Source organism: Mytilus edulis, chromosome 8 (assembly GCF_963676685.1).
Source record: "Mytilus edulis chromosome 8, xbMytEdul2.2, whole genome shotgun sequence".
In the NCBI taxonomy this organism is placed as follows: domain Eukaryota; kingdom Metazoa; phylum Mollusca; class Bivalvia; order Mytilida; family Mytilidae; genus Mytilus; species Mytilus edulis.
Genome location: NC_092351.1, coordinates 18,626,908 through 18,637,950, shown reverse-complemented (window position 1 = coordinate 18,637,950; position 11,043 = coordinate 18,626,908). Strand labels below are relative to the sequence as shown.

Here is an 11,043-nt window from a genome sequence, read left to right as displayed (position 1 = left end):
ACAATTGTTGAATATAAAGTATTTTCTTAAAGCAATTCTTGTTACCTCTCCGTTTATTATTATTGTCATTACTTAGTTCAGAATCACACTTATAGAAAAACTATAAATAAAATGTCCTAAAAGGCAAACAAAAAACAAACACTGAATGATTGATTTACAAATGTTATAACGTGAGCGGACGTAAAAACTTTATCTGACAAATATGAAAAGTGCGCATGTACTTGATTTCCATTTTTTACAGGAAACAGATTTCCTAGAGATAAAGTTCTGTTCATCATTCGACAGAGAGGGATAAATGATCATGCATTTTACGCCATAGTATGTGTCTCGCTGACAGGAATTATCTCTTCCGTTTGTTTTCTGCGGTTCAACTATCATTACCGTAAACTAAGGTATTACCATGATTAACGAGCTTAACGATTTCATTGTATTTATTTTTTATTTTTAATAGAACTTTTATTTGGCCAAAGAATCATATGGAAACATGTGTTTGGTTGATGTAATGGTAAAAATTAAATTGAGTATTGTACATTGATGTACTGGAGTAATGGGACTTTAATGTGGTTAACATTATTATCATTATTGCATTATACTTGAAATGATATAAAGCAAAGTATGAGCTCAGAAATAATTGATGCAAGCTATACTGTAGTTTTAACATGGGTAAGGATTTTAATCGTGATTATTTTTTCCCGAGCGTTAGTGAGGGCTAAAATAACACGAATATAATGCCTACCCATGTTTAAACTAAAAAAAGGTATAGCTTGCATCAATTATTTCTGAGCTCATACTTTGCTTTTTCGATGTGTATAGGTGTAGATCGTTTGTATAGGTTCTTCCATGAACCTCCCTTTTTTGTTTGTAAACAAGCAAACGACTTGCTATATATATGTGATTTTTCAGAGGGAGGAGTTATGAACAGACAGCATGAACGGTTGTCTTATCTAGGTCAAATAAGTCAATTTCGAATTGCAACACGTTACAGTCATATTAAATGAATTAGTAATAACATGTGCATTCTTTTAAAATTAAAAGAGATTGGAAATGTTTAAGGTTAATCAAATATAGTAAAACTCATTATTCTGTAGTAGTCAATATACGCATGTGCAAACAAATTTTATTGTATTTAGAGCATGGGTTCATTCATAAAGCGAATGAAGCACGTCATATTTGAATTGCATATAAAATAATTACTGCATGATTTGATTTTTTAAAATAAGGCGATGTTTCTATATGACATTTCAGGTACATCAAACTTTCCAGTCCTAAACTGAATAACCTTGCCGTGTTTGGATGTATTTTGGTGTATAGTGGGATTTTACTATTAGGTCTTGATGATAACCGCCTGCAACAGAAAAATTATCCTGTTTTCTGCACGGTAAAACCACTTTAAATTATATTATTTATAATTATTTTATTCAAATAAACTCATTTGTATTTACGCCAGACGCGCGTTTCAAAACGGTCTCTCTCTTTATGGAGTTCATGTACTCCCCTCAGTTATTGTTTGTTTACTTTGGTTTGACACTGACATGTCGATTTGCAACATCTGAAAATCGATTAACAGCTGTCGGCTTTTCTTTATGCAAAATATAAAAATTGGCCAAACTCTTATTTACCGATAATCAGATTGTCTGCATCTTAACATTGAAAAATATCAGCTGCGAGTCACAATATGAAACTCTTTGTCGAGTGAGAGCAGCGAGATTACAAAGCCTTCAAATTATGTCGAGCAGCTAGTATTTTAAAATATTAATATACAGATAACCTGATAATCGATTAATTGGGCTGTATTTGCGTCTATTGGAAGTGTTTATTTAGATTCACTAGCAACCGGAAGTTGACTTGATAAATTCTGGTCAAACTTATCAATGTCAGTTCAAACATTATGACGTCGCTAATATGTCCAGGTCAACATATTTGGCGTCATATTTATAGCTGAGCAACGTGATATAGATAGTGGGACGACCAATTAATCTACTTATTAAACATACCATCGTTTACACATCCGTCCGTAAACATCGCCAGATAGATTTGTAACCTCAAAACATTTGAATAACTTCACTTATGAAATACATTCAAAATGCTTATGAATCACCCAAAATATGCCAGTGTTACAAGTCGAATGGTTCTCTAAGTGACTGACAGCCCACCAAAATTGAGATCGCGCATGGAACAAAAACCCAAAATAAAGATTAATCGTTATGTATTCTTTATTTATACTTTCAGATGCGTTCATTCATGTTTGCAGCCGGGTTTTCATTAGCGTTTGGATCAATGTTTACCAAAACATATCGCGTACATCAGATATTCACAAGGGCACACAGCGGATTGATTAAAAGTAAAGTATGTTTCGTTATGTAAATTATCATGAGATCATTATTACTTTCAATTTCTTAGATATGAAATAAGGAGAAGTTTGTATTTAGACTAAAGGCAAAATATGAACTGAAATTTTGAAGTCATTCTGAAGATAAACTAAGTTAAGACAAATCTCTATTTAGCAATCAATGCAATAACAAATTAAAAAGGATATCCCACGTAACCAGACAGGTGTTGGGTCAAACAGGGAAACCGTAATAAAACGAAAGCTTAGGACAATACGACCTGCGATCGAATATTTATCAATGATTATGATTTCGTACTTGAAATTGATTTATATGTATATTTTTTTCCGGAAGGCGGGTTTAACTTATGTGCAATTATCATATAATATTTCCATATTGCGAACGTATCAAGTTCGGTATCTAAATTAACTTTTTGTAGTCTACTTTCAACAGGAATGCTTGGTATATCTGTATAAGATGATTATGGTCATGAAATATTGCTTTAAAAATGATAATCATATTATTTATATTTTGTGCGTTTAAATACTTCTAAAACCCTTTTAAACTTTTTATGCCCCGCCTACAATAGAAGAGGGACATTGGTTGTTTGTTTTCGTTCGTTCATTCGTCCGCCTGTCTGGCTTCAGGCTGAAGTTTTAGGTCCAGGTAATTTCTGATGAAGTTGGAGTCCAATCAACTTAAAAACTTGGTACACATATTCCCTATGATATGATATTTCTAGTGTCAATGCCAAATTAGAGTTTTATCTAAATTGCACGGTCCACTGAGCACAGTACGAGTACATGTGTTTATACCCCCGCTTTAAAAATGTGGGGTATACTGTTTTACCTCTGTCTGGCCATCTGTCAGTCCGTCCGTTCCATGAATGTCTTCTTCACATTTTTTTCAGGAACTACAATACAATGATTTCTGAAATTTGGTTTCAGGGTTTATTTTAGTCACCTATGCCGTGTGATTTGTTTTTAGATTCACTACTCAACAACTTCCTGTGTACAGAAATACTTCGGTTGGGTCATCATCATTGAGCAGTAGCTTACAATTTCACTTGTACATGTTTAAAGTATTTAGCACATACCTGTTTTTACTAGATGATTCACTTTTATTCTTCAATAAATAACTAGTTGTACATATTGTTTATTCATACCTAATGTCTGTCAGAAATGCATATATCTTGCTTATGAAATAACGATTCATTCAATAACCTAAAGCACTGTCATAGTGAGGTCCAATATTGTTATTTCAGTTGTTACAGGACAAACAGTTGATTATAATCATATTCGCCTTGCTATTTGTTGATTGTGCGATGATGGTGTTGTGGGTTTGTGTAGACCCTATGCAACGACAGATATCAAACTTGACAACAGAGGTAGCTTTACTTATTAAAACAATGTTGAAACAAATCTTTATAACATCCACTTGGTACAGCAACGTGGCAACCTTTTTAGGCAACCGAAACAAAAACAGTCACAGCGGAGGTTCATCCGAATTCTCCGATTAATGAACACTTTAAATTAAAAAAAAACATGATTATCGCTGTTTTGAAACAAATTATATATATACAAACGTATGCATTTGTAAGTGTACAAAATGCGCATCTGGTGCAGGCAAATTGGAACGGTAAATGTTATTGATACTCTATTGCGTGCCATCTATCTGGCTTATCTAAATAAGAATACATGCAATAAAATAAAAACATAAGGTGTGGAATATCTTACATAAATACAATAATTTTTGTTAACAAAATATATGTAAAATATATTTATTTAACAAAATATCAAGAAATAATAACTTCTATAATACAGTTTTGCCGCGTACTTGGGTGAATATTACCCTTTATAAAGCATGCTTTACACATACGACTTGCTTCACATATAACATCAGTCAGTGTACATGTAGCAGAGTGAACTCTAGTTCCATCAACATTATAAATATCTCCTGATCCATATGCATTACTTGTGCAATGATTCCCGTCTGGAAGACCAGTTTTAGTATATCAGCAACACTTACAACATGCTCGCTAAAAACAGTCCTTACTTGATTTTTTTCAGTAATCAAACAACATAATTGCACTGAAAAAAAATTATTATCGAATATTTGCTGCAAAAACAAGTTCTACGGAAAAATAAGTGTTATGTTATCAAGTAGATATTTTGGATTTTATATCATTAAAATCTTTGACTTTGACATTGACTTTTTCTTGATAAATGATATGTATTGAATACGAAAAAAGGCGTACGTTCCAGATATGGATCAAGTTGTAATTATGATATCAAATTTTGTTGAAGCCATCACCAGAAGATCCAGACATACTGTACATATATCAGTCCTCAAGCTGTCAATCCGTCCATATGGATAAATGGTTGGGATCATTTTATGCATTTAAAGGATTCTTGTTGATATTTGGCGTATATATGGCATGGGAGACACGAAACGTGAAGATTCCAGCATTAAACGACTCCCAGTATATTGGAATGAATGTTTATAATGTTGTTACAATGACAATAACAGTTGTGGTAATGTCAAACATACTATCAAAGTCACCAACCTTGTCCTACATCATAGAGTCGACAATTTTGCTAGTATCAACAACTGTTACACTGTGTCTTTTATTTGTACCAAAGGTATTGATATTTTTAATTCAAATCGTCATCGTAATCAAATATAGATTGACTTTATATGTTTTGTATTTTTCTATACAAATGATAGATCATACTACACTTTCCCAAGAATATATATGGTCATACCTTTGATTTGTAGAACCTGCAGTTAAACCATTCATAACATTTGTTAGGCAGTGCAGAAGATAGAAATACACAGCCACCTCTGGTTGGAACGGACACGTTGAATACGATTTAGCTTCCTCTTGTAGCGATATTTGTTTGCACGTCACAAACCCTTTTACAACACCTTTAAGGGTCCATAATTGAATAGATGGTAGTCAGAATGTATTTTCAAATGCAACATAATATTTCTTTTTTTCACATTCTCCAGTGGCATTTAAAATTTCCCGCTCTTCAGCCTGATCGATCTATCTTGTCTTTTCCTATTGTATGGACTGTTTAATTGTTCTGAATATATATGTATAAAAAGATAATGTACCAGTTACCATTGGTCGATCAAAAAATAACAACAAACCGATCAAATTTTATTCTGTATGCCGTTTGGTTGGCGTTGGTTGTAATTTCACTGACAAAAAAATATTTTGAGATATTTTACTTTTTTCATATTGTTTCATTATTATAACACAAAAATTATTAACATTATAAAACGTATATTTTCTAAACATTTCGTCGCTAAATCTTCTACAATGTAGTGTTCGATGTCACTTTGCACAGCAATTGAGATAGCATTATATTTGATGTTGTAGTGCAATGGTGTATCTTCATATACAATTATAATACAAGATTTTTACAATCTACAAGTTTTTGTCAGAACTATACTGGTCTATCTTAACACTCTCAGTAGACAATAAAAGCCTAGTTGTATGTTCGGTCAGAGAAAATATTTGTACAGTGTTGTATCGCATGGTATTCCTGCTGTAATATGATTTTAATAACAATGATTTCAAAAGTATTTTTTTTTTAAATTGTATGCAACCTTTAGAAGATTCTTAGCAAATCAAGCTATCCCGAATAAAGAATGACACACAGTTAAAAAAATATGTTGTCTATCTACAATAGAAATATAGCGATGGTATTGTTTTCTAAATGTTTGACTTCGTTTAAGCAGAGGATTGTATAGCTTACATTCAGAAAATGGACGCTGCAAAATAGAAATAAATAAAAACCAATACGACATCTGGATATTTATAACTCTTACATGTAGGATATAAAGGACACGTCATGCATATGAAAGCATTACATTTCCTTTCTCCCAAGATTCTTTTTCATTTAGCAGTGTTTAATTATAACACATGATTATATGTTTGTGATGGTATTTGTCAAGTTGCTCTTGTTTTGAATGTGCCCCTAAGTTCCCCTTTTATGCATGAGAAAGAAATGTGCAATAAATAACAGCTTATTCATGGTTCTACAATCAAAAGTTTGTTCTAGTTTTTGATTTTCAATATCGTGGCTTGAATCATCGTTTAATGTCCATTGTAAGTCAAACTACAAATAATATCTTTTTAATGAATTTATGATTTTGTTTTGTTTATTCTGGATTTATAATTAAATACGTTATACTTCAGATATACTGTATTGTTATGGCAAAAGGAGCACCAGTTATAGCTTCTTCTGGTATTCTAGTAGAGGATAAAACTAGACGATTTATTGTTAATGATAAAAGAGAAATATATTACAGAGCAGAAGTTCAGAACAGAGTTTATAAGAGAGAAATTGTTGAAGTAAGTGGTGAACTACTGTTGCCTTTATTTGTTTACGTTTCTTTGTCTGATAATAAGACAATATTGAAATATAAGTTTCATCAGCTAACGTTGAAGGTCAATAGTTCAGTACGATTGAATCATATATCATTGTTGTATATGTTCCGGACCACATGAGTATTTTGACCATACGCGTATGGTCATGACCATATAGATATATACTCATATGGTCCGACCGTTCGCGTATGGTCGGGGTAATTAACACTCTGTTACAGTTTACTTTGAATACTTCCAATCTCTTCATATGGTATGACCGGTCCTTAAAAAATACGCTATCATATAGGTCATTTCATTATCATATTATAAAAAAGAAATTAACTAAACAAAAATAAGAAGTTTCACATAGTTAATTTTACTAACTAGTCAAAACTAAAATAAACAGATTTTATACCGATGTCCATTACCGATTTGGAATTACGAGTAAATAGCAATATGTCGACTTGAAAAGATAACTTCCAAACATTTCTTAAAAACTGTTACACCAGAAGTCACTGGCAAGAAGCATATTTTATTTAAGTTGTTTTTTGAATATGGTGTACTGTAGTCATATTACAATATTTGAAATCTAGAGCTTCATAAACAACGTAGACACATCGAAATAACCCAAAACCTCGGCATCACTGCACGTAGCTGCAAAAAGGCAATGTTTGCACTTGCAAACAAAAGTGTAACTGAAAAGGATTGTGGACAACCATGACGTGCAAATGCGAAAAAGTTATGTTACCGTGTGGAAGTAAATATCGTCATAAACCTACATGCAAGAATGAAGTAAGCGATAAAAATCAACTTTGGCATCAATATTTAATTTAACGTAGACTTTAAATTAATACATTATCATGTAAACATCATTGTTTTTTTAGATAAAGTTTATTGTATTATTGAAACGTTTGAAATGCATATTTGAAAAAAAAAATACCTATATGGTCAAAATTCTCAAATGGTCCGGCCCGTTAATAACCATACGAGTATATACTCATATGATCCGACCATAACCGTACGGTCGGACCATATGAGTATACGCATATAGTCATGACCATACGCGTATGGTCCAAATACTAATATGGTCCGGAACATATATATACAAAGCATCTTATTTTATCATATATCTATTACACGCCTTAAAATATCATAGAGTAATTTCATTAGAACTTTTCTTATCAAACGTTAACATTTACTTCAAAAACAAAAGCCGACAAAGAGACTGCAGATATGTGAAAATTTACATTTTAATCGGGATTTCTAAAATATGTAGGCTATAAAACATTAAGTGCTGGTAATTAAAAATATTCGAGAGAAAAAGTTTGTTTGCTATAACAAACAGAATGTTAACACAAGAAATATATATTCGTAAAGATCTCACAGATTGCCGCTATACACAAAAGAAAAAGAAAAAACATGTTATTTTAAAACGGATAATGATTCAGTCCATGTAGAATGTAAAATCAAACAGACAATATCACAAAAGCATTGAGAAAATAAGAAAAAACTTTGCCAACATAAAAGCAAATGATGATATGTGTTTCGATTCTACGTATAACTTGGTACGCATATTTTTTTTATTTTTTTTTTGTATGAAAATGTTATTTACACAGTACTTTATGCAACATTTTGTATTGTTGCTAGCTAGAACAAGAGATTACAAGGCTAGAGAGATTACTTGAACAACCTCTTGAACCTTACCCTAAGATGACGTCCGATCTTATGAAAGTCCTACCAGAAACTCGTATTGATTCTTTATCTCCTACCCAAGATATAACAAGGCGAATAAGAAGGTGAGTAATTCCATAATTCTTATAATAAAAAATAAAATCACAAAAATACTGAACTCCGAGGAAAATTCAGAACGGAAAGTCTGTAATCAAATGGCAAAATGAAACGATAAAACACATCAAACGAATGGACAGCATTTGTCACATTCCTGGCTTGGTACATGCATTTTCAAATGTAGAAAATGGTGGATTGAACCTGATTTTATAGCGCTTAACCTCTCTTGCATGACAGTCACATCAAATTCCATTTTATTAACAACGAGATGAACGCATAACAGTGTGCACAACATATTTTGCAGGGGGAAAACCGACATTTTGTAATTCTTCTTCAAACAGTGTTACAATTACCAATCACTTTCTTAACTTGATATTTGTGGTTTGAATTATATATATACTATTGAATACTCGTATTCCCATCTTTGAATGAGCACAGTAATATGACAACTTCTCTTATAAATATGATATGATCAGTTCCTCGAAAGGTATGTGGTAGGTTTGCCTTTGTAGTAACACGTCTTACTCCTTTTACATTAATTTCCTTCCTATCCAATTTTAAATAAAAGGTTAAACACCCTAATTAATCTGCTATCGTCAAGTCGAAATAAGGAAATCAAACTAGGTGTGTTCATAAAAAGATTTGCAAATGCAGTCGTCTTTGATGATAAAATAAACCCCTTTTTGTGTTTAGTTCAGTCAGCAACATGAAGAAACACGTGCAAACTATATAATTAAACCGATTTTACCAAATGAAGAAGATTTGTTAAATTATTAACTCATGTTGTATAATTTTGTAGACGTTCTATTATTGTAAACGGAGAAGAAGTCAGTCTTGATGGATTTGGTTCCGACTCATCAGATAGTAGCTCCTCAGATTGTGATACTATTGCTTCCGGCACTTTAGTTCAGCCATTTGCTACCAGACGAAATCCTTTGCGTATGAGCATAAAGAACGCGGCAGCCTCAACTGCAAGACGATTGTCACTTTGGCGAAAAGCAATTACCGACAAACATAATAGAGAGAAGCCGAATACAAATAATCTTCAACAACGAAATCAACTTACATTAGACATTAAAAACCCTAAGAGAACGAACATAGAGAATGATATTCGCATATCGGATAACCTTCAAGTTCCTAGTATTGTAAGTTATTCACATTTGGATGATATGAATCCTAGACAAAAATGGAGAATAATGTTAACTCCAGAATCAGAAAGTGAAGATGTTATTGAAATTACTTCAATCTCTCCAGATATGTCTATGGAGACCTGCATTGCTGACGATACAGAAAGCAGAATCGTCAGAACGAACTTGCTAAAAGGGGAAGTAACCCCTCGACGAATTGACAGAAAAGATGAATTGTTAAGTTTTCTTTTACTAAATGAAAGACGGAAAAGAATACAAAAATTACAAACTGATATTAAGCACATTCATGAGGAGCTAGTTAATTTAGAGGAATTGGAATACGTAGTTTCTAATGTTTAGAATCGTGAATTTATTCATTATGGTTTGTATCGAAAAACTCATGCCTAAACATATTGAACAAATAGAATTAATTAACTAAATAATTATACAATAAAATATGATATGTAATTGTCATAAATGTGACAGTTGTTATCAAATAGTCAGGAATATGGAAGTCGTTATCAAATAGTCAGGAATTAGGAAGTTGTTATCAAATAGTCCGTTTCTATGTATGTTGGCGTTTGTTTTTTGTTGCAGTCCAATGTTGCTGTTGTTTTCTTCTTAAAGTTGGTGTGTTCCCTCGTGTTTGGTTTTGGACTCGTATTTGCATTCGCTTAATCAACTTTTGACTATTGACTATTGAACTGAGGTATACTACTGTTTGTTTGTTTAAAATGTCACATCCTCAATCACATCATTTGATAAATCCCTTAGTGCTATTTCAAACTTACATATCAATGAAAGTAGGTACTCTGATAACACTTTGGTTTTCTTACATTTGTAAATCATAACAAAGATAACTAAAAGAGGACTAAAAAGAAAATTAAAAACATCCAACTTTGCCTGATATTTAAGAACGTTCTGTTTCTAAATACTCCTTATTTGTTTTGAGGCAATTTAACTAATGTTTTTTTATATATAAATCAGTTGCGAAGCATTTATTTATTTAAAAAAAACGTTCGGCAAGCCTCCAACCTATATCGAGTGGAGTAATGCCATATGAAAACAAAAAGATGGCTTAGAAATAAGTTTAATAGAACCCTTGAAACAAAAAACGACTAGTCTAACATTTGAAGAATACAATTAAAAAAACGCAGCTTCACTACTGACTGACCCATCAGTGCCTCTAGTGCTAGAGTCAACTTGCATATGTGGTACATTTGTATTAGCCGTACTCCTGAAATGAACGAACAATATGAAGTATTTCATGGAGACACAAACAAGATGTAAGATATATATATATATGTTTTTACAGAATTGAAAATAATGCCAAAAAGGACAGAATAAAGGTAATAAATTTAACGAATATTGTAAAATAAGCCACAAAAAAGGATATACAAAAGTGAAGTGCTTCAATATC

General features: G+C 32.1%; 1 protein-coding gene across 1 annotated transcript; it reads left to right on the top strand.

Annotated features, from left to right (window-relative positions):
• Nucleotides 1-238: 238 nt before the first annotated feature.
• On the top strand, nt 239-10,059 carry LOC139484997 (gamma-aminobutyric acid type B receptor subunit 2-like). Its single transcript, XM_071269078.1, has 8 exons — nt 239-392; nt 1,246-1,378; nt 2,230-2,346; nt 3,592-3,714; nt 4,634-4,969; nt 6,538-6,693; nt 8,356-8,504; nt 9,296-10,059. Exons 3-8 carry the CDS (start codon nt 2,230-2,232, stop codon nt 9,981-9,983), a joined length of 1,569 nt encoding a protein of 522 aa, XP_071125179.1. The 5' UTR covers nt 239-392; nt 1,246-1,378; the 3' UTR covers nt 9,984-10,059.
• The last annotated feature ends 984 nt before the right edge of the window (nt 10,060-11,043 follow it).